General features: G+C 49.4%; 11 protein-coding genes across 11 annotated transcripts in view; 7 read left to right on the top strand and 4 right to left on the bottom strand.

Annotated features, from left to right (window-relative positions):
- BDR25DRAFT_213279 (uncharacterized protein) overlaps window positions 1–479 on the bottom strand; it is a gene marked incomplete at both ends in the record, with an annotated part of 5,631 nt that extends 5,152 nt beyond the window's left edge. The window contains one exon of the mRNA XM_033684746.1: window positions 10–479. Coding sequence (XP_033552029.1) covers window positions 10–479 — 470 coding nt within the window. The remainder of the gene's footprint in view (window positions 1–9) is intronic.
- Window positions 480–2,115: 1,636 nt separating this feature from the next.
- BDR25DRAFT_213496 (uncharacterized protein) lies at window positions 2,116–3,058 on the bottom strand (the record flags this gene model as incomplete). The annotated part of the gene is made up of 4 exons (XM_033684755.1): window positions 2,116–2,526; window positions 2,575–2,637; window positions 2,683–2,926; window positions 2,982–3,058. Coding segments are annotated over 4 exons (795 nt in total), but the record flags the coding sequence as incomplete, so codon positions are not given.
- A 431-nt stretch (window positions 3,059–3,489) lies between these two features.
- BDR25DRAFT_382021 (uncharacterized protein) lies at window positions 3,490–4,202 on the top strand. The gene is made up of 3 exons (XM_033697748.1): window positions 3,490–3,779; window positions 3,843–3,914; window positions 3,976–4,202. The coding sequence occupies exons 1-3, from the start codon at window positions 3,615–3,617 to the stop codon at window positions 4,180–4,182; spliced, it is 444 nt and encodes a 147-aa protein (XP_033552027.1). The 5' UTR covers window positions 3,490–3,614; the 3' UTR covers window positions 4,183–4,202.
- A 309-nt stretch (window positions 4,203–4,511) lies between these two features.
- Window positions 4,512–4,789, top strand: BDR25DRAFT_213750 (uncharacterized protein; the record flags this gene model as incomplete). Its single annotated transcript, XM_033684763.1, is given in 2 exon segments — window positions 4,512–4,626; window positions 4,641–4,789. Coding segments are annotated over 2 exon segments (264 nt in total), but the record flags the coding sequence as incomplete, so codon positions are not given.
- Window positions 4,790–5,699: 910 nt separating this feature from the next.
- On the top strand, window positions 5,700–6,908 carry BDR25DRAFT_382019 (uncharacterized protein; the record flags this gene model as incomplete). Its single annotated transcript, XM_033697747.1, has 2 exons — window positions 5,700–6,489; window positions 6,868–6,908. 2 exons carry the CDS (start codon window positions 5,700–5,702, stop codon window positions 6,906–6,908), a joined length of 831 nt encoding a protein of 276 aa, XP_033552025.1.
- Window positions 6,909–9,474: 2,566 nt separating this feature from the next.
- BDR25DRAFT_331759 (uncharacterized protein) lies at window positions 9,475–10,829 on the top strand (the record flags this gene model as incomplete). Its single annotated transcript, XM_033692676.1, has 5 exons — window positions 9,475–9,667; window positions 9,731–9,819; window positions 9,871–10,185; window positions 10,234–10,301; window positions 10,357–10,829. 5 exons carry the CDS (start codon window positions 9,475–9,477, stop codon window positions 10,745–10,747), a joined length of 1,056 nt encoding a protein of 351 aa, XP_033552024.1. The 3' UTR covers window positions 10,748–10,829.
- Window positions 10,830–10,904: 75 nt separating this feature from the next.
- Window positions 10,905–11,428, top strand: BDR25DRAFT_100581 (uncharacterized protein). Its single transcript, XM_033683432.1, has one exon. The coding sequence runs from the start codon at window positions 11,074–11,076 to the stop codon at window positions 11,341–11,343; it is 270 nt and encodes an 89-aa protein (XP_033552023.1). The 5' UTR covers window positions 10,905–11,073; the 3' UTR covers window positions 11,344–11,428.
- A 281-nt stretch (window positions 11,429–11,709) lies between these two features.
- Window positions 11,710–11,971, bottom strand: BDR25DRAFT_213344 (uncharacterized protein; the record flags this gene model as incomplete). Its single annotated transcript, XM_033684750.1, has 2 exons — window positions 11,710–11,810; window positions 11,860–11,971. The coding sequence occupies 2 exons, from the start codon at window positions 11,969–11,971 to the stop codon at window positions 11,710–11,712; spliced, it is 213 nt and encodes a 70-aa protein (XP_033552022.1).
- Window positions 11,972–12,883: 912 nt separating this feature from the next.
- Window positions 12,884–14,629, bottom strand: BDR25DRAFT_254037 (uncharacterized protein). The gene is made up of 3 exons (XM_033686274.1): window positions 14,537–14,629; window positions 14,302–14,450; window positions 12,884–14,194 (listed from the first exon to the last, which is right to left on the bottom strand). Exons 1-3 carry the CDS (start codon window positions 14,576–14,578, stop codon window positions 13,096–13,098), a joined length of 1,290 nt encoding a protein of 429 aa, XP_033552021.1. The 5' UTR covers window positions 14,579–14,629; the 3' UTR covers window positions 12,884–13,095.
- Window positions 14,630–15,208: 579 nt separating this feature from the next.
- Window positions 15,209–16,653, top strand: BDR25DRAFT_279151 (alcohol dehydrogenase; the record flags this gene model as incomplete). Its single annotated transcript, XM_033687734.1, has 4 exons — window positions 15,209–15,621; window positions 15,679–15,881; window positions 15,943–16,365; window positions 16,427–16,653. The coding sequence occupies exons 1-4, from the start codon at window positions 15,443–15,445 to the stop codon at window positions 16,651–16,653; spliced, it is 1,032 nt and encodes a 343-aa protein (XP_033552020.1). The 5' UTR covers window positions 15,209–15,442.
- A 1,507-nt stretch (window positions 16,654–18,160) lies between these two features.
- Window positions 18,161–18,454, top strand: BDR25DRAFT_184538 (uncharacterized protein; the record flags this gene model as incomplete). The annotated part of the gene is made up of 1 exon (XM_033684240.1): window positions 18,161–18,454. A coding segment is annotated over one exon (294 nt), but the record flags the coding sequence as incomplete, so codon positions are not given.
- Window positions 18,455–19,971: the final 1,517 nt, after the last annotated feature.

Genomic DNA, 19,971 nt, shown 5'->3' with positions numbered 1-19,971 from the left:
CTCTTGAACGTCTCCATCACTTGCACAAACAGTTCTTCGGCCTCCTTCCACCGCCCTTGATTCATGTACGTCGACGCCAGGTTGGCCATGCTGGTCAGCGTATCTGGATGCTCCTCCCCAAGCACCCTCTTTCTCGTCTCCATCACTTGCACTTCCAGCTCTTTGGCCCACTTCCACCGCCCTTGACTCCTGTACGTCGACGCCAGGTTGGCCATGCTGGTCAGCGTATCTGGATGCTCCTCCCCAAGCACCCTCTTTCTCGTCTCCATCACTTGTACCTCCAGCCCTTCGGCCTCGTTCCACCGCCCTTGATTCCTGTACGTCGACGCCAGGTTGCCCATGTTTTGCAACAGGTTCTTGTCACTTCTATCAAGGCTTTTTCTATCTTCCTTTAATAGAGCTTCAAATAGTTCCTCTGATCTGTCATATTTTCCCTGTCGTTCATAAAATTTCCCAAACGAAATTGTCTCCTTTCGCATATCCGCGCATCCAAGGGATTTAGTAAGCTTTATATGCCGCAAACCAGTCTGACAAGAGTCCAGATGTGCCAGCAATTCCCGTCTCCTAGATCCATCCGCAGCTTCCGCGAAGGCAGATTTCACAACTACGCTCATCAGTCCTATGGTCTCTCGTAATGCCTTTTCTCGAGCTGATCTCTTCCGCTCTCGTAACTGCAACCAGTCACTGATCACTGGATGGATAGAGAACCAAACACTAGGCTTCTTTTGAATACTCTGCACAAGAGAGAGTCGATGAAGGCGCTCTATGGTCGACCAGAACTGATTCGTACTCCAGCTCGTATGTTCATATTGGCTTGTAGAACATGCTTGATCTGTATCTGAGTCGGTATCTTCATCTGAGAGGCTTCTTGGACGTCTAAAAATATCGAACCATGGGAATGGTTCATCCTCCTCTGCGAGGTACGTTTTAAACAGATAACTGCCAATGTGCGAAGGTTCGAGGAAGGCTACGACGTGAAGGAAGCGCGTGATATGATCCTTACGCCCCTCATCACTCCGTTCTACTTGTTCAAGTGACATCTCCCACGTTGTAAACGCGTTAAACAGCTCGCTTTTCTCTGACCCGTCTCTTAGTTTCTGGTACTCCCAAATTTCCTCACGCATATACTTTAGCACCTTTGACTTCTTTCTTTCGTATTCGTCGATGAAATCAGGTAGCGCTATTTGGTTAATAGATATGTACGCAGCAGCCTGTTCAATGGCAAGGGCTAACCCTCCAAGTCTACGAACGATGTCTTCTCCATGTGTTCGGTTGCGTTCTTTCTGCTCACCTGTCATGTTTCGAAGGAGCAGCTCAAGGCCTCCGTCATTTATCATCGATGGAACTCGAACGTGGCGCCCAAGCACTTTTGTAGCCTCGTGCCTGCTTGTAATGATTATGCCGCCTTGTCCATCTAAGGCAGTTAGCATATAAGCATCCAGCGCGTGGATGGACTCACGGTTGGGTAGGAACTGTTTTATATCCGTGAACACATCAGGGCGGTCGTAGTTGTCATAAACCATCAACCACCGTTCCTTCCACCCTTGAATTGTATCTAGCACGAACCTTATCTTTGACTCCGTATCTTCCAGGGCCCTGATAGCTGGCTGGTTTAACTTTCCAGCGAGTCCTGAAAAGCTCCACTCTAGTCTTGCCTTCGAAGTTGCATCAAGCCAGAAGACACCGCGACAATCCTTCCTCAGCATGCGGCATAACTCCAAAGCAATCTGGCTCTTGCCCTGTCCGCCTAAGGCTTGTAGTACCGCTACATTAGGCTTATCATACTGTCCTCGGGGATTTAGTAGGAATGTGTGTAATTCTGAGATTAGCTTTTGTCTACCGAAGAACTGAGGGACGTTAATGTGTGGGACATCGTAATATTTCGAAACCGATTTCCTAACTTCAAGTTGATCAGCCATACATATAACCGCTGACAGGCCCCAGGGAGAAGAATAATTACATTGAGATCGAGCCAGCACCAGCTGATGAGCTGCCCCAACCATGTCCTTGATAACGTCCCCTACTAGCTCGAAGTCTTCCTCCGTAGGTTTCCCGAATTTGTTCATATCAAAGTGAGTCCGCGAGAGAGAGAACTTGCTTGTTGCGTCGGATAGGTCAATGCAGCCAGAACTCTCGTTCACCACAAATCTCTGCAATAGCAGTCAGCTTCGAGCAGGGCATATATCCCTCTACAGAGCATACCGTTCGACTCTCCTTTCCTACCATGTTTCCAACATTGCTTGACTTCAGCTCGTAGAAGCATGCAACCTGGGCCCTGTTCGCCTCTTTCCGTGTCTTCCCGAATTCGTCGACGACGTCCTGGAGGAACTCGTTCTCAGGTTCCAGTGTCTTCAGAACCTCCGGCTGAACCTCGTCCTCTTGGTATTCCCTCCACGCCGCCTCGAGCATCTCCACTTGGCTCATGCCCCCTGCCCCTCTGAACGGAGTGCCGAAGAATATCAGGCCAGTAGTAGATGTGAGTATGCCGGGCCACTCGCCCTGGTCATGCCGCGCATCCACAAGTGCCTGCAACTCTTAGTCGTAGCCGCGTTCCGTCATGCCTTAGACGCTTACTTTTATGACTACTAGCCCGCCGAAGCAGTGGGCTACGAAGATTAGCGGCCGAAACCGATACTCCTAACGAAATTAGCGATAAGCATATCTAATGCACAGAGTGTGCACCTCTCTTTTCCGCTTCAGGGCCAACAGCAACCGACATGCTACTGTTGAGGCATTCTGTCGCACTGCTCCTTCCCCAAACCATTGAGACTGGTATCCGTATCGCATTATACGCGCATGCAGTGCTACTGCCGGTAGCATGTCTTCCTTTTCCAGCCAGTTGACCCACTGCGGCCTCTCTGGAGTACCAACATTCTTGCACCAACTGTCATCCGGGTGGGCACCAATGCCATGAACCGCGACAATGCTGAGGCACGTTCAGTCTAGATCTAGGCAATCGAACATCGTAAGGAAGAACCCACTCAATGATCTGGTCTGCCCCTGCTGGTGCCTCGCGGAGGACTTTCAGCCCAATGTCGTTTTCCGTCACCGACCGAACCTAGTGTTCGAGTCAGTCTTGGCGTGCCTAATCTGTGCCCCACGACGTACCATGATCAGCGTCCAAAGTCGAGGCTGTAAGGTGTTCAAGTCGAGGGTAGATGAAGTCCTGATGGAGGAGAAGAACTAATATCAGAAGACACTGGCAGTCAGGCTGATATAGCTGCGGAGTCTGCTGAGGCGCAGTGGAGCTGGGTGGAGAGCAACCACAGCTGCCTTAGGCGAGACGACGTCCTTCACCGGAGGCCAGCCTGCTGCAAGAGTCCAGTGCTGCGGAGATCGATATTTTCCCGTTATTCTGTTTCTACATTCCCCTCAATACGATCATGTCACCATTTTCCAAATTGAACCAGCTTCTGCGCGACCTCGTACCTGATGAAGCCAGAGTGCCGGCGAATGCTCCTCACCTAGCCAGCATTCTGTCATACTCAACGATTCCGCTCATATGAAACAATTCCTCACAGAAGAGTTTTACGCCGAAGACCTTGCGACAATGGCGCCATGTCTATCTAGTGCAAATTTCCACCCGTTACACCAACGACGGGTAAAAGACTGAAATGATCATCACCGAAGAACCTTGCTTACATCTAGTATGGATTCACAACCGCATATTCATCAAACCTCTCCTAAGGTATCTACTTTCGCATGAGTTCTGGGAACTATATTTGAGCGAGGATTCAAACCGACTAGGAGACTGTCGGACCATACATCATGTGAATGTGGTCATAGCTTATCCCCTACCGGGATACATCTGAGATAGTATTATCTCCTCATACATCTCACAGAGTCAGTCGAAGCAGTATCTGCAAAGCTTCAACAAGATTTCTGTGGACATATTGACACCTAGGCTGACACTTGTCTAATTTCAACATCGCTCAGCAACATAACGTTTGACTTATTCCTAAGGATATAGATTAGGCCTCCTTTGGCCTATTCACCTTAGTACTCGGCCAAATTAAGGACTTGGACGTGTTAGGGGGATATGGCTTTGGCGAGCTAAGATTGACACAACTTAATTTCCATGCCCCTCTGTTCCTTTGCAAGTTCCACTTCGAACAGGTATATGGGCAATACGGAGTTTCTTGTGGGCGGCTCTATAGACTATACTCGTTTTATTCGCTGTAGTGCTGATTATTTTAAATTCCACCTAGATTAAACACGCGGTAGAGCAGCTGGTAGCTGTACGTTGAGTCTCAGTTTAGTCTGTGTGCCGCTGGTTTAGCATACTAAGCCGTCTAGAGGCAGCAGTTATCTCTGCTTGGTTTATTCTTCTTTAGTTATGGATATTTTTAGATACATGCATCTATACTTCAAGATGCAAATTGGAGAAAGGGCATGAAGGCGGTAGACAGTGAAAATCCTAAGTCGGCCTCAATTCGTATAACAAGGAGGGATGTCGAGCATCTAGACACGCTAGGCAGTATGAACAACCTGGCATCGACGTACGGAATTAAGGGCGGTGGAAGGAGGTCGAAGTGCTGGAGTTGCAAGTGATGGAGACGTTCAAGAAGGTGCTTAGGGAGGACCATCTGTCTAACACGCCAGCCAGCAAAGCCACCTGGCGTCGACGTACAGGAATTAAGGGCGGTGGAAGGAGGCCAAAGAGCTGTTTGTGCAAGTGATGGAGACAAGTGCGAGGGTGCTTAGGGAGGAGCATCTAGACACGCTAACCAGCATAGCCAACTCAGCTAGAGTCAACGTACAGGAATTAAGGGCGGTGGAAGGAAGCTAAAGAGTTAGGGATACAAGTGACAAAGACAATTGCGTGGGTGCTTTGAGAAGAGCATCCAGACACGCTGACTAGCATAAACAACCTTGCATTTACGTTCAAGGGCTAGTCTTGCAACAATACTGCTATTGTACTTATAGGAAAATAGTTCTAACAATGTAAACACGTCCTAGGCCCTCAGCAACCTCACATTGCATTATCACTAAACAGATAGCATTTAGAGAACACGCACGTAACTGTGTTAGATGTTGCCTAGAAGTGATTATTTTCTAAGCAGAGCTAGTGAAGAAGGGATAAATATTTTTTTAAGCTACTATTAAAACAGCGGACAGAGGGTAGTGCACATGCAAAGGGATCTAAGTGTGTAAGCAAGCTTATAAATAATATCTAACAGTACTCTTAGCAATGCAGCATTTAATGTCACCACTGCCAGCAGGGAGGGCGGTCAACCTGCTCTAGTCATGTCCTTGTAGACGCTTTAAAATGTACAGATAATGCTGTAGGCAGGCAGAGGTACATGTAGCAGAGCTTATAATATCGCCACTTTCTAAGCTACATGTACCGCCCCTGCGAAGTGCTAAGATCCATTTAGTTCTGCGCTTAGAAATACTGTAGTGCAAAACTGATACCAGTCACTACTGTAGCTAATCATCTGGAAATTATCCTACAATGCATCTTCATATGCATTCACAATGCAAGGGCCTAAAAAATCGTTGCTTCAAAACAATGACATCATTTCAGTGCTTTCATTCTCTCACGTGATTCGATATAGAAACAATATTCTCCTATTCGCCCTCGTAGCTATTTCCTTCCGTCCCATTACCAACTAGAACCCTTCGACTTCGCGGGCAACCGAATCAGCTCACATCCACGAGCCCCATCACAGCTAAATCCACAACTAAATCCAAACAAAATGTCTTCTGCAGTTGGCATTGGCTGGCGCGATGAGTTCGCCGAACGCGATGTTACCGTCCTCCAGAAATTCATCAAGCAACATCCATTGGGAGCCTTGATAACCGCAATTCCAGAGAATCTCTTGGGTGGCAACTCGTTTCCCGTGCTCCAAACCACATTCATTCCTTTCGTTCTCGATACTCCAGACTCAACCGAGCCCGAATCCAAGTCTGGCAGTCTGGGCACACTTCGGGGTCATATAGCGCGCAAGAATCCCCACGCACAAGCCCTCATTCGCGTGATGAATCTCCGAACCCCAGTCCCCGAGTCCGACCCAAACAGCCCAACCGGGACCGTATTGTCACAAGAAGTCATGATTCTGTTCAACGGGCCCGTAAATAGCTACGTGACCCCCTCTTTCTACACTGCCACAAAACCTACATCCGGTAAAGTCGTCCCAACCTGGAATTTCTCCGCCGTTCAGGCTTACGGCACTCTCAAACTCTATTACGATCCCGCTTACCGAAGCACATCATTCTTCCTCGGAAAGCAACTCACCGATCTCACGCACCACGGGGAGGAAGTCCTGATGGGATTCTCTCAACCTTGGAAGGTCTCCGACGCCCCTGCGTCCTTCACTCACCAACTCTCAAAGGCGATTCTCGGGGTTGAGATCAAGATCATGCGCTTAGAGGGGAAGTGGAAGATAGGACAGGAGACGGCGGCTAGAGACCAGCTTGGAACAATTAGGGGATTTCGGGCGATGGGCACAGAGGCAGGGGAGCAGATGGCGAAGATGATAGAGGAGAGCATGTTGAAAGATCCGAAGAGGAGGGACCTGGTAGCAGGGAGTAAAGAGCTTGTGAAAGGACCGAAGATGAAGGGGGTGCATGGGTGGTATTACAACTGTATGGCTGAGAAAGGCCAGAAAATGTTTTGTGGGGACATCTCCATATGGATCGTGGTTTCCTTGGTAATTGCTTTGTGGCTTGGGTGGCAACAGCCAAAGCTAACTAAAATGACAAAGAGTCCGCAAATTGGGGTACCGAAGGGGTAATATTGGGTAAGTCATTGGAGAAATTCGAGAAGATCCCTAGAGCGTGCATTCCAGGCACTTTAAAGCGGGTTGTATAGATGATCTTATGACAACTGCAGAAAAAAGTTATATTGACGAATGGTGTAGCTAGGAGGAGCCATTGGTTCCAGATCGAGCAAAAAAGGAGGATGAAGGATTAATGCAGCAATACTGAATCAACATAGGGCACAGACAACTCTTGTTTATGGATAATACTCTAGTATCCAGGTGATAGAACAAGGTGCTCTGTTCAGAAATCCCTTCGCTGGGGAAACTTTCCACAGGACTTAGTGCGTTCTGGGCAAAGTCGTGCTTCATAGCAAGAATGAGACCGTGATAGGGATATTTCCCAGGATGTGGCAAAACGTTCAAGTCATTTTGGGGTATTAATATCCTGTAATTATCACAGAATAAGACCAACTTCGAGACTAGAGAAGTAAAGAGGAGGTGTTGCTCTGGATCTCTGATGGAGCCTTCTGTCGGTGCCATATGGATGCTACTCAACAGCCCTGAATGATTCCTAATGGGGTAGTTGTCTGTAGATGGGGTAAGACGAATCGTATGTGCGATTGAGGGTCTGGAAAGAAGGAAATGGGAGAATTTTAGGGAGTAAGACGCCATTATATGCCTGAGGGCAATTGCTTGAACCGTTGGGTCTGTGATGAGCCTGCTCTCTTTTGTAAACGTGACCTTAAGCTTGGATGCTCGATTTGGGCCCCGTTCTAATCACCCCGCTAGGCACATTGCCTCGCTTTAGGTGCTTCATGCGGTCATTACTCTAGCCCTTGGACACGCTTAGACAGGGTCACGCTCTCAATCACTCTCGCAGAGCCCCTCCCGCTCTTGGCACACGGGCTCATCCTTCCTCTACCCCATCAAGCGCTCCGCCATGATTCCCATGCGAGTGACCGGTCCTGTGGCAGAGATATGGCGAACGCAGGGGAAGAGCCTGCTCGGCCAAATCCAAGTTCCAAAAATCAGAAGACTTCAAATTTAGCGGAGACGATGGGTGAGCAAAGCTTTGGAAGGTAAAAAGGAGTGCAAAATCGTGCTGGTAGTGGGTGGAGATGAAGAATATATTGACGGAATAGAGGTATTCGACAGCTTCAGAGCATCTATAGATATCATTTAGTGAAAATTTCTACAGTCTAATAGACTTACATCTGGAGGCAGGTCTTTAAAAGAGACAGGGGTTTCTAGTCCCATTTCTGTTCCACAGTGAAATAGGTCATGGCTATATGAATGCAACAAGCACTTCTTACAACAAAAGTTACCCCATAAGGATTTTAGATGGATGGCGGAACCCCCCAAAGCTTCTTTATAGAGTTTAATTCGTAGTTCCAGTGGCAGGTTTGTGAGGAAAGGTGGCGTGGGTTGACAGATTGTTGTCTGTCTATCAGGCTCTTTCACAGGCGGAACCAGAGCACGGGGCCGAGCAGGCAGTGTTTGTGGTCTGTGACACACCGGACTTGGCTGCGGCTTCCCATCTATTGGATTGAATTTGCAGCAATACGTGAACTGGAGGTAGCAGGGAAAGTAACAGATCGCTTGACTCGCGGATGCTGAAGGATTCTCTTTTTATAGGCTTTCAAGGCTGGCATAGCTACTCTGGTAACGGCAATGATCAAAGAAAAGAGAACGGGCTATGATCTGAAAGACGAGGTTGACGGAAAGGTTGGCGTGTGGCATGGGAATGGCAAGAGGTTCCCGAGATTGACTAGGGTGAAACTCCTCCACAAGCGAGCCAACCAACAGCCCGAGGAGAATTCACCTGAAACCCTCGGAAATGGTATTGCCAAAAGGAGGCTCTTTTGCAGGAAATCTTGCATGATTCCATTAAGCGAGTATGAACTTGGCATGAAACCTTCACAATATTGGCGGTAAATATTGAAGTTAACGTATGAATTGTTCCAAGTTGCGCTTGAAGTCCATCGTGACTCCTCTCATTCTCCGCCCTCTGCCCCCAAGCTTTTGTATATAGCAAGAAGTGGCGACAAATACATCATTCTATATACATTGGGCTATCAAGTGCTCCAATACCGAGGTCCGGAAAAGGATTTGATGTTCAGGGATAGATGGGACATTGGGTCACACAGACCCACATTCAGCCTTTTTATAGAATAGCTCCGTTTCTTTAGCAAACGAGAGGCTGGCTATAGTAACGAGCATCAGAGACGTCAAGGGTTTCAAAGGAGACGTAGAATTCATGGCATCTCAACCCAATCTCTTCCATTTCCACGACATTTCACCAAGCGAGCAAGGTGAAATCCACGAATCTACTCATGTGTTCCCAGCTTGTGGAACGAGAATTATGCCGGCACAATAACGCTTACATCGTTTAGCACATGCACTCGGATCCGCCGCCAAGAAGTCCGTGATCAAAAAGGAGCCGGAAACCGAGCTGCACGGTAAGCAAGAGACCGAACGAAGCCATGTTTTAGCGCCAGCCTTGACAGTGACACTATTAATTCAATGCGGGTTGTCAGCCGAAAAGCTAAGCGAGCCTCATTCATGTCAGGCCAGTCCCCAGATCATTGGATGGTGGGTGAACATCTGGAGACTTTACGAGCAGTCGTCCGATGAGGAATAATCCTTCCAGGCCCGCGTTATCAGACAGACATGCCGTCAGCAACGCAAGATGCCGATCGCTTTCTATAAGACGAAAGTCCGAAGACCGTGGGCAGATTGTGGGCTTCGTATTACTCTCTCCCAACTCATCATGGGCTACGGAGTGTACCACAGCCGCGCCGGAATTGTCGTTGGAACACTCGCGCTTCAGTTAATCTCTTCAACATGTGTAATCTTGCGCTTTTACACTCGCTTCTGGAAGCGGCAGCCAGTTTTGATCTCGGACTGGCTCGTGCTGGTGGCATGGGTGTGCGGGTCGGGCCTTAGCGTGATGGAGATCTATGGTGAGCTTTGTTTTATCGTTCTCCTAAACCCACTTCTACGGGTAGTATATTAACATTGGTAAGGTGTGGCTGTCAACGCGTTTGCTGTGCCGTTAAATACAACATCTCATCTCTCGCAAGGCCTGAACGAACGGTTGAAAAATGTCCAGCATGTATGAGCTGTACAAAAATTCTCTGTTGAGCTCTGTGTTGATTACCTGCAGATGGAGTATGCGTTCGTACTTACTGGCGTCTTCTCAATCGGCCTCGTTAAGTTGTCCGTCTGCCTTCTCTACTGGCACCTATTTGCCAAAGTTAAGATCCGCCGCTTCCTTGCTGTGTGGATCGCTATCATTGTCACATGGACCGTGGCATTCCTGATTAGTGAATTCTTGGAGTGTGGCACTCACCCACTAAAGGTATTTGGCACGAAACAGGATTTGGCCAAGTACTGTCCACACATCCACAAGATCGGCTACGCCTTGGTGGGAAGCGATGTAGCTACAGACCTTATAACGTTGTTGATCCCTCTTCCTTTGGTAAGTTTCGCGCAGGAAACTTGCATATTCGTAGCGCTCATGGTCTAGGTGATGGGTATGCGGCTTCCTTGGACACGGAAAATCCTCCTCGCGGCCACCTTTCTAGTGGGAGCATTGTGAGTCAAAGCCTTAGCTCTTCTTTCTTCGGGACATAGACTTATTTCATATCAGGGCTGTCGGGGCGAGCACAGCGAAAGCCTACATTTACATCGCCTCAAGCCTCGCTATGATGCATGAAGACGGGATTATCCTTGTGACGGCCTATTCGATGTGGAATCTTGTCGAAGTTCACGTTAGTATCACTGCGGCGTGTGGCATGACACTCCGGCCTATACTCGGTCGTATATTCCCAACGGATAGATTCACATCATTTATCCGTTTTTTGAGGTCGTCTTGTAATCGTAAGAAGACCGACCAGTTTTCAGACCTACCTTCCTTCGTGAAAATAGAGTCGGGACCAGACCAAAACAGTAGAAACCCCGAGAATACGGAGCCAGAGAAGAAAGAGTATGAACAGCAGGAATTGGTGTTCCAGACAAGCGCTCTTGCAGAGGTTGTTTAGAAATGAATCCGTAGCCTATATGATTCTTAAATTGATATGCCCAATGCAGAGTTTGGGGAAGGAGCGCAGAGCTGAAATAGAGTGATGACTCAACCCACTTCGGAGCAGCGCTCACTCCGGATCATAAGCATACGTCATCTCTTTATTCACTCTCACCACCAGGTGCCGCTCATCCGCTGAACTCCACAACCTATCTTTCGCAAACAAAACGAAATTCACTCCAAGACCCGATCCAGAACACTGTATTTCAGTCACATAGCCCCGTCCTCATCACCTGAAATCTCCACAAAACAACCCTTATCGTCCCTAAATCCCCTAAGCTTGCAATGTCGCAGCAAGCTCCCAACCAGCCGTCCCGCCGCACGCCGGCCGATTCCGGTCTCCCCCAAGGCCAAGATCGGGTGGAGCAACTCGAAGCTTTACAGTCTTATGAATCCTCGAATCCACAGAGCGAAGATGATGCCAATCAAGCAACCCTACAGCGCGAATTCCCAAACATCGACGGTAGTCTGATCGCAGCGCTATACGGAGATTCGAAGAGTTTGAGCGCAACGAGGGAGATGCTTATGGAGCTGTCATCCACTGATAATCAGTGAAGCATGATGAAGTAGAAGAAAGGAGATGTATAAGAGGAGCCTTCCGTCAAGTTGACATCTTGAATACTGGGAGCTGCATACTGTCCTCTTCTTGACTTATGAGACTCTTACGTGTAGTGTTACATGCTTAACGTTTCTGCACGCGCCCTATATTGCACGCATCTCCAGCCCTACTCAACCGCAGACCACCCCAAACGCGCCTCAACCTCCAGTTCAATTTTCATTTCATTATATATCCCCGGCACAGCGGCCCCATGAGCAGCAGCTGGTAGTTTGGACAGTAAATTTTTTTTCAAATTCCGGATCATATGTTCCATGATCTCTGCACTCGTCGTAGCAGACTTTGTAAACTTGTTCCCGGCCTTTTCAGCCTGCGTTCTGCGACGTATGCTCCACATTTGCAAATGCTAGGTCGATTTGTTTGTCAATGTCACTCGGAATACTCTCTGTGGTGCGATCCCAACCGCCTTGCACGTTAGCTTTATGGGATGAAATAGAAGTAGAGAGGGTGGGTACCTTGCCCGTAAATCTCGATGCGATCGCCGATTCGGACGGCTTGGCTGTAGTGTATGATCTCCGAACTCGCTCGCCGAAGCCTTTGTATTTGAAGGTGCTGAAGATGAGACATTTCTGCTGAGTTTCTGGGCGCTGTGAGGAAAACAATTGGGTGGGCTTCCTATGGGGATGTGTGTCACGTAGAAGATGTCTAATTAGGGAGAGCTAAGCGGTGAAATTTCAATAGAGGCAGAGCCCAAAGAATGGAGACCTATATAGACGCTTTATACTCCTCCACTTAGAACTTTTTATATGCATCAGGTCTCACATGAATAAGAAAAAGGATAGAATTCATCATCACCAAGTTCATGTCAAGTCACGATTGGTAATCTTCCATAGCATTTGGCGGAGCTCTTGAATTCATTTTAACGCTTCAGCGAAGGCTCCTAGAAAAGGGGCTTCATCTTGACAGAGCATTCAGCGCAACGGAGCATGATATATAGATAAATGAATTGCTCCGATTGAGAGGAACGGGAGTAAGTCCTTTACGGATATTCGTCATCTCAGATAACTATTGGGGTTTGGTGGCGAGGCATTTTTCACAACAAGTGTCTTTTGGGTACAAATTCGTCGAAGACCTGGCCTGGAGCGGAGGTTGAGATGAATTGGTTAGACCAAATGCGGCTGGCGTACCACGTTTACCGCTATCGACTTGACCACCCTCCCGTCTAACTTCACCACTTCACTTCCAAGATTGCACGCATTCCGATCACTGGAGTGGGCTTCGCAATAAATCTAGCTATCTAACAAAGGGCATATCCTACGCGCGTGGCTGGGACGATGAACATGGTTTGTGAAGCTTCCGTACCTAAAACCTGCACCCTCAATACCTTTGCACTTACCCGACCAGTCTCTAGAAATCTGTGAAGTCGCGGGAAGAATTGGCCGGCATATTTTAATGGCTAGTTTTCCAAATCATTTTAGGGCAAGCACGAACTGTAAGCCAAGCGAAACCGTAGCTTACGAAATTTGAAGAGACTGGTTGGATGACAAATACACAAAGTCGACTAAAATCCTCGAGGAGAAAATACTATTGACGCTTCGCTAGAAGGAGGAAAGACGATGCATTGTTCTAGGAAGAACAGTACAATGGGTATACCATCGCCAAAATTCCAACGCCCCTATTCCATTCCAGCCCATCGATCGCGATAGCAGCCGTGAATTATTATCATATCCATCAAGTAAGCCAAGCTCTCCTCAGAGTTCATCCGTCCTCCAAGGCTCCGTACTAGCTGGCCTCTTCACGTCCTCAAACTCTTCATCCTCGACCTCTGGCTTTTCCACCATCTCCCCCTCCTCATCAATATTGATATCTTGCGTCCGCCCCTCACTCTCCTGATACCATTCATTCATACTCCAGCCCACGATCGTCTCCTTTGCTTTCTCACTCATTGCATAATACCCCGGATTATTCCTCGGCTCGAACATACTCATATGCGCCCAGGTCTCCGTAGTACTCTTATCGTTGATAGCTGGGAAGAAGAACTTCTTATGTTCACCTTTTGGGAGATTACAGAATGTTCGGTCAGCTCCAAGAACTTGCCCAGTCCACGAGGCTTTGCTTTTCGCTTCAACAGCGTGACCAAGACAGGTGTAGATATTCGTAAAGCCTACGTCCTGGCGCGCAGAGATTTTAGTAATGCTATTGAGGCGCTTTTTTAACTCTTCCGGCCGCGCTAGACTGCCCACGAATTCTAAATGTGAGGATGCCCAACTCCAACCCTCGGTGATTTGCTCCCTCTTCATATATGCGGCGGCACCGCCAGCCGCAACGGCTCCGGCGGCCCCGGCGAAGAGTGCGACTCTCCCATATTTTTGCCATAAGGGTGCTGCGGCAGCATCGGCATTCGTGTCGTTGACGGCTTTTGCGGCTGTCTCTGGCGCTGGTAGCATCTTGCTTGCACCCACAGCTCCAGCCTCGGGATTCTTTGCACCCCATCCGAACGTACTAGCAACGCTCGAGTAGGCGGAGTACGCCGAACTCGCAGTTTTCCAATGGGTTTCCGCTCCATGCGCTACTACACCTGGCGCGATGCCCAAGTATGGTGTATCGAATGCTAGGATGCCTTGAATGAACGGAAACATCAGTTGCGAGGGGTCAGGGAGTGAGGAGGCGGAATGGGAGGTCGAGTTGTTGAGGGAGTGTATAGGTTGCTCGTTAACAATAGATATGAGTGTTTCTGCAGCTACTATGCCGCCCATGGAGTGCCCCACAAGGATTGTGCGGACAGAGGGGTCCACAGTCGGGGAGGGGGTTTGGTTGGCGACCTCGAGGTCTATGACTTTGTTCTGAAGCCTAGGGAGTTGTTAGTAGCAATACACTTAAAACAATGTTCACAAGGTTTTGCTTTTAAGTCGGAAAAGGCTGACAGTGGTCTTCACTGGAGGCTACTCTAAACTCACCATTCCTTAAATCTCGCGATACACTCATGCAAATCTCCCCTAGTCTCAAACTTCGGATACGTAATCGCGTGGACCGTAACCTTGGGCAGCGCATGCTGTAGAATAGCCTTGAGGTGCGAAGGAAAGTTGGCAAATGTGTCTTCGCCGCCCTGGGGAAGACGTGTCAGTAGCTGTCAACCCCGCAACCCCATCCGTTATATCCATGGGAGAGGTCGTGGGTGGGGTGTATACAGACCTGGAAACCGTGGATAAAGCACAATAGTAGCGTCTTCTTCATTCTGACCCTCGACTATGTTCCTGCATGACTGGGAGCGCAAGCTGAGCGCGGGACGAAGTGCGGTCTGTCAGGCGTGATTACGTCTGGGGTGCGCTTTCCGTGTAGGGCTTCGCTTGGGCGTGTGTCTGATTGGTCGAGACTGCCTTATCGATTCGACACTTTATGACCGTTACAGGGAAAGGTGAAATAATTATCTAGGAGTCTGCAAGTGACGAATATTGGGAAATGCACGAGAATAGAATGGTTTCAGATGGAACGTAAGAGTCCGCTCCGTGATTGAAGATCGTGAGTTGTCATTGTAAAATGCGTCATTCACAGTTCCATCTTAACGTATCTCCTAAAGCCGTCTTATGTCCTCCCAGAACAAAAACTCCAGGTTCACCAAAGAAGTAACGTATCTTTTGAATATCTAGCACCGGACTTCGTGTATTTTCTCCTCCGGTCCAAGCCCACCCGGAAAAGTAATGAAATCTGAACATAGAATACAGAACGTGACAATCGACGGACTCGCTCAGGTTGTAATTAGGTGATAAAGACAGTTATTTCCCAGCGAAGACGAATACCGCTGCTGAGTACTACGTTCTGACAAGCCGGAGCCTTACATAAGCCTCTCCATGCAACAGGACTAAGGCAAAAAGGAGTATCGGAGTTGGCAGGGCGGCCACCAATGACAACGAGGCTGCCCCTCGAAGGTAGTAACAATAGGTCAATTCTAAAAGGAGTATGCTAGTAATCGACGAATAGCTCTATGGGTAAGGGATGGAGTATAAAAGAGTCTAGAAGTTCTGAATTGTCGCTGCATTCCTCAGGTCGAACTTGACACCTACTTTGACTCCTGCACTCTCTAATTGACCTTCCGCAACAATGGCGCTTAGTATTCCGAAAACATGCAGAGCTGTCGTCATAGAGAAGCCAGGCGCGCCGTGGGCCATCAAAGAAGTGCCTATCGAAGACCCTAAGCAGGGTGAGGTCTTGGTCAAGGTCCACGCTTGCGGCGTTTGTCATTCGGATTCTTTCTTGCAACAGGGTGCCTTTGGCCCAATGTAAGGTATCTCTTCGCAAGTTTCATTTGACTAGTAGGCTAATAGATATTGATACAGGGCGTCCTTCCCACGCATTCCCGGCCACGAACTGATTGGCACAGTCGTTGCTGTTGGCCCCGGTGAGAAGAAGTGGAAGGTTGGAGACAAAGTTGGTGGGCCCTGGCATGGTGCCCACGACGGGTTGTGCAAAGCCTGCAACCGTGGGTTGTACCAAATGTGTGATAACGAGCTTGTCAATGGTGTCTCGAGGAACGGCGGGTGTAAGAACTACTCATCTAGAACCCAAATATGCAAGGGCCAAATCTAACAAGGGCAACACAGATGCGGAATATTGCACCCTTCGCTCCGAAGCCACAGTCCGCATCCCTAAGGACGCCGATCCTGCAGAATACGCACCACTGCTCTGTGCAGGTGTAACTGTGTTCAACGGCATTCGAAATATGAACATTGTCCCAGGAGACACAGTCGCCGTCCAGGGTCTGGGTGGTTTGGGACACCTTGCCATCCAATATGCTCGTCGCATGGGATACCGGACCGTTGCGCTATCAACCAGTAGCAGCAAGAAGGACTTTGCCTTCCAATTGGGGGCAACCGATTATATCGATACCAGCAAAGAGGACGCGACTGAAGCTCTACAGAAAATGGGAGGTGCTTCGTTGATCGTCGTCACAGCACCTAATCCGAAGATCATGGGACCATTGGTAAAAGCTTGCGGGCCACTTGGGAAGGTTTTGATTCTTGCTCGTATGTTCCGCTCCCCACTCCGCTTCGGCAGGATACGAGGTCAGGGTTAACTCAAGTACAGCTGTTGGGGAAGTCCCAGTTGATACGGTTGCAATGATTGTGAAGGGAAGTTCGGTTCACGGTTGGCCCTCGGGCCATGCGCTTGACTGCGAAGAAGCAATCAGCTTCGCAGAACACCAGGGAGTCAAGTGCATGATTGAGAAGTTCCCGTTGGACAAAGTGGAGGACGCAGTGAAGCACATGGAAAGTGGAAAGGCGAGATTCAGAAGCGTCATCGTTATGGATTAGGAAAGAAGGGAGATTGGCTAGGGTGGTGTGATTCCATCTCTCCGAATCAATCTACGACGGAAGGATTTGATCAGTGAAATGAGATACGCGATTGAAACGAGCGACTGTTCATGCATCTTACCTCTGCTGACCTCTGTGTGAAGTCTTGTTCGCCGGCGAGGTAGTGGTGATAGTGTTGGTGGTCTTGCGGTGGCAGTGAAGGACCGACCTGGGTAATGCTGTAGATTTGACTTATATTAGGTTCACGCGATCAGGGTGCGCACTGTGAAGTCGCTATTCCTGCACCTAGCAGGTGGAGACGGTGTTGGCTCCTAGGTTGTTTTCGAGGTGCTCGTTTAAGCAATAGTAAAACCGTGAGGCAGACTGTGACGCTGTTGAGTGTGCTGGCTCATCGTGACTGTATGTCGCGAGGGTGCTGCTGCTTATAGGCTGGATAGAGATGAGGGTCTGCACGCCAGTCACAGGAAAAGGAACACCTGTGCTATTTTCTCTGGCCTTGCTGGCGCTGAGGAGGACGGCGAGAGGCCAAACGAGCGACCTTGGCTGGCCTGGGGATGTCTCAGGGGATGCTTGTCGCATCGTGTAACGCCCAGCTCGCCGGCGCCGGCGAATGAGCTGTAGGCTTGGAGGGGCAGTGCAGGGCTCCTGTGTTTCAGTGCGTTCATCTCACACAACAGCTCTGCCCATCACCAAACGCTCCACCAACCGCCATGCGACGCTCACATATACACCCCCTCGCTCCTGGTAGATCTGTCTTCAGACTTGCCTCTCATGATCTCTTCAGAGAGACTCTTCGCCCGGCCCACGCCAACAATGGCATGAAGCTGTGCCTATCACGACCATCACGAACATCACTTCTTCCTTTCTTCCACTTCCCTTCTTAAGCCTGCGCTGAGCGTGACTTCACCTGGCCTTTTCTACCCTGCCTCCCCTCGACACTCCTTGCAGGCCTGGCGCCAGAGACTTTGTTCCTCACTCTCCTGGAGCTGTCCTCTTTTCTGTTTCATTCATTGCCCTGCAGGATCCGTGCTTAACCATCTTTTTGTACAAAGGTAGACGAGAAGTCATTGGCCAGGTCGCATAAATATAAGACCTTTTGCACCACTGTCGCCACGGGGTAGAGGACTGAGTCTGGAAAATTGGAATTCCGATTTCATTTGGCGAAAAACTACTCAGAACTGCGACAAGCACCGCGGGCGGCATCCGACGGAAGCGTACAGTGTGAAGAGGGCGGATAGCGACATCATATTTACTTTCTCCCCTGGACTGCAAACGCCCCACGTCTCACGACTTCACCACCCACCATCATTTTCCAAAACGCCAACAGTCTCACCAGCATCCTCCACCCACCAGCGCATGGCATTGCGGCCTGAGTGAGACTTCGCATTATCCAAGACCATCAAATTCTTACACATCGGCGTACGCGTTCGATCTTCCCGCGACGACCCACCTAGCGAACCCACTCGTCCACTACCTCACATATCTCACCATGATCTTCTCTCGCTCACAAGCAATCATGGCCCTAGTAGCCAGCGGCATCACTTCAGCGGGTGCCTCCGTTGCCCTCTCGAATTTCACTCCGCGCATCGAAAACCTCCCACAGCAATGCCAGGCCGTATACACAAGACCGATAGCGGGCTGCGAAGCCGGCGACTTTGGAAGCAACAGCAGGTGCAGCTCCTCCTGTGTTAAAGGGCTCGTCGACATCCAGAACCTGGTCACCCAAGCCTGCGCGACTGTCGATGTCCCCGAAACTTCCATAATCGGCGTCTTCCTACTTGGAAAGGGCATACCCGCGCTATGTCCAGGAGTAGAAGTCACGACGGTGGTGCCGTCGGCTTCGAAGACCGAGGAACCACCAAAGCCATCGCAGCCGGCGGCAACCAGCACGGAACAAGCTGCGCAGTCGAGTAGCGCAGCTCAGTCGAGGTCAGCTGCAGCGAGCTCGACGCTCGCGACATCCGTTGTGAACAACCCCCCACAGCCCACTTCCACCGTAGTGCAGCCTTCAGCCGCTGGTACCAGCAGCTCGTCCTCAAAATCTGCAAAACCAAGTTCAACGGCCAACAGTCAGAAGTCGAATTCCGAATCCGGAGGAGGCAGCCCGTTCGACGTGCAAGCCACTGGCGCCGCGGTACCTCTCCGAGGCCTGCAACACCTCACTGCCGCCATAGTGCTGGGGGTGATTGTTCTTCTTGGTGCCATCGTTTAAGATCACCAAGCATAGCATGGGCACGCATGGTGTTGGTTGGTTTATTGGACTACACTACCTAATCTCGCATAGCACCGAGAGGAGCAGGATATCTCGGTGGTGATGGATAGCATTTGGCGTTTAGTTGGATTTTCTTGTGCAAAGGATGTACGAAGTATACCCTCACTATTTCGACGGTAGCCAGTGGATGGACTGATCGAAACATGATGTCTGAAAGACACGGAATGAATCAGAAGGATATGCGCTTCAGCCGCGCTAGCGAAGGAAGTTGTTTCAGTCTGAAAGCGTCTTGTACAAGATGAGATAATAACTCCACAATGAAAAATATCACAATTTCAACATAAACCTTCCGGTGATCATTCCCGCAGTATCTCAGGATAATTACAGCGGCTACCATATCAAGTCCTCGCTCATCCCTCTCGGAAGCTGTAGGTGCGCTAGACCTAGGTAAACTTAGTCAGGCCTTTGATCTACGAACCGTTGAAGGTTGAATTCCTCTCCAATGATTATTATGGAATACTTGTAGATTTACCCTGTTGCCCTACAAAGCCTCTCCAGGCTCAAAATCTTAGCGTGCGGCTCCAAATCTGGATCCGCAACATCGGAACCGCAACCCACGCAATTTGCGACCCGCACTTGGGTAACGATATCTCGTCATCACCTGATCGCGTGTTGTCCTTTGCCCCAGCCACAACGCCATTCCCAGCATCACATTCGCTTTCAAGGATTTAACATTCAAGCCTTTTCAAGGTTCCCCGCATCTCCAGAACTCTCATGACAATTTCCAAACCTAGTAAAACCTCCGCTTACAGCCGATTCAATTGAGGAGATGTCCGCCAATAATTTGCTCACTCCACCACACCATCGCTCTTTCTAGGGGAACCCAATCCCATAAACCACATTTCACGCCTCCCAAAGCCACGGCTTACAAGCATATGCCGTGTCACTCAGACTGCACGATCTCGTCACCAACCTACAGTACGGTACCAACCCACCCGTTATTCCCCAATCCCTATAAAACCCCACCGCAGCCATGCAAGCCGCAAAAACCAGTCTCCAACACACCCTCCGCCACGTCTCTCACCTCCCATCTCGACCACTAACAA

Source organism: Lindgomyces ingoldianus, assembly GCF_010093535.1.
Source record: "Lindgomyces ingoldianus strain ATCC 200398 unplaced genomic scaffold BDR25scaffold_5, whole genome shotgun sequence".
Classification (NCBI taxonomy): Eukaryota; Fungi; Ascomycota; class Dothideomycetes; order Pleosporales; family Lindgomycetaceae; genus Lindgomyces; species Lindgomyces ingoldianus.
Note: the sequence above shows the minus strand (reverse complement) of the source record. Positions and strands in the feature narration are given on the sequence as shown.

Bases quoted from the DNA above. Each gene is read 5' to 3' on its own strand.
- BDR25DRAFT_382021 (XM_033697748.1), top strand. From the start codon at position 3,615: ATGATCATCACCGAAGAACCTTGCTTACATCTAGTATGGATTCACAAC. The intron at 3,780-3,842 runs GTCATAGCTTAT...TACATCTCACAG, and splicing joins CCATACATCATGTGAATGTG to AGTCAGTCGAAGCAGTATCT. The intron at 3,915-3,975 runs GTCTAATTTCAA...GATATAGATTAG, and splicing joins TGACACCTAGGCTGACACTT to GCCTCCTTTGGCCTATTCAC.
- BDR25DRAFT_100581 (XM_033683432.1), top strand. From the start codon at position 11,074: ATGTCGCAGCAAGCTCCCAACCAGCCGTCCCGCCGCACGCCGGCCGAT.
- BDR25DRAFT_254037 (XM_033686274.1), bottom strand. From the start codon at position 14,578: ATGAAGAAGACGCTACTATTGTGCTTTATCCACGGTTTCCAG. The intron at 14,451-14,536 runs GTCTGTATACAC...CGTCTTCCCCAG, and splicing joins GCTTTATCCACGGTTTCCAG to GGCGGCGAAGACACATTTGC. The intron at 14,195-14,301 runs GTGAGTTTAGAG...ACAACTCCCTAG, and splicing joins ATCGCGAGATTTAAGGAATG to GCTTCAGAACAAAGTCATAG.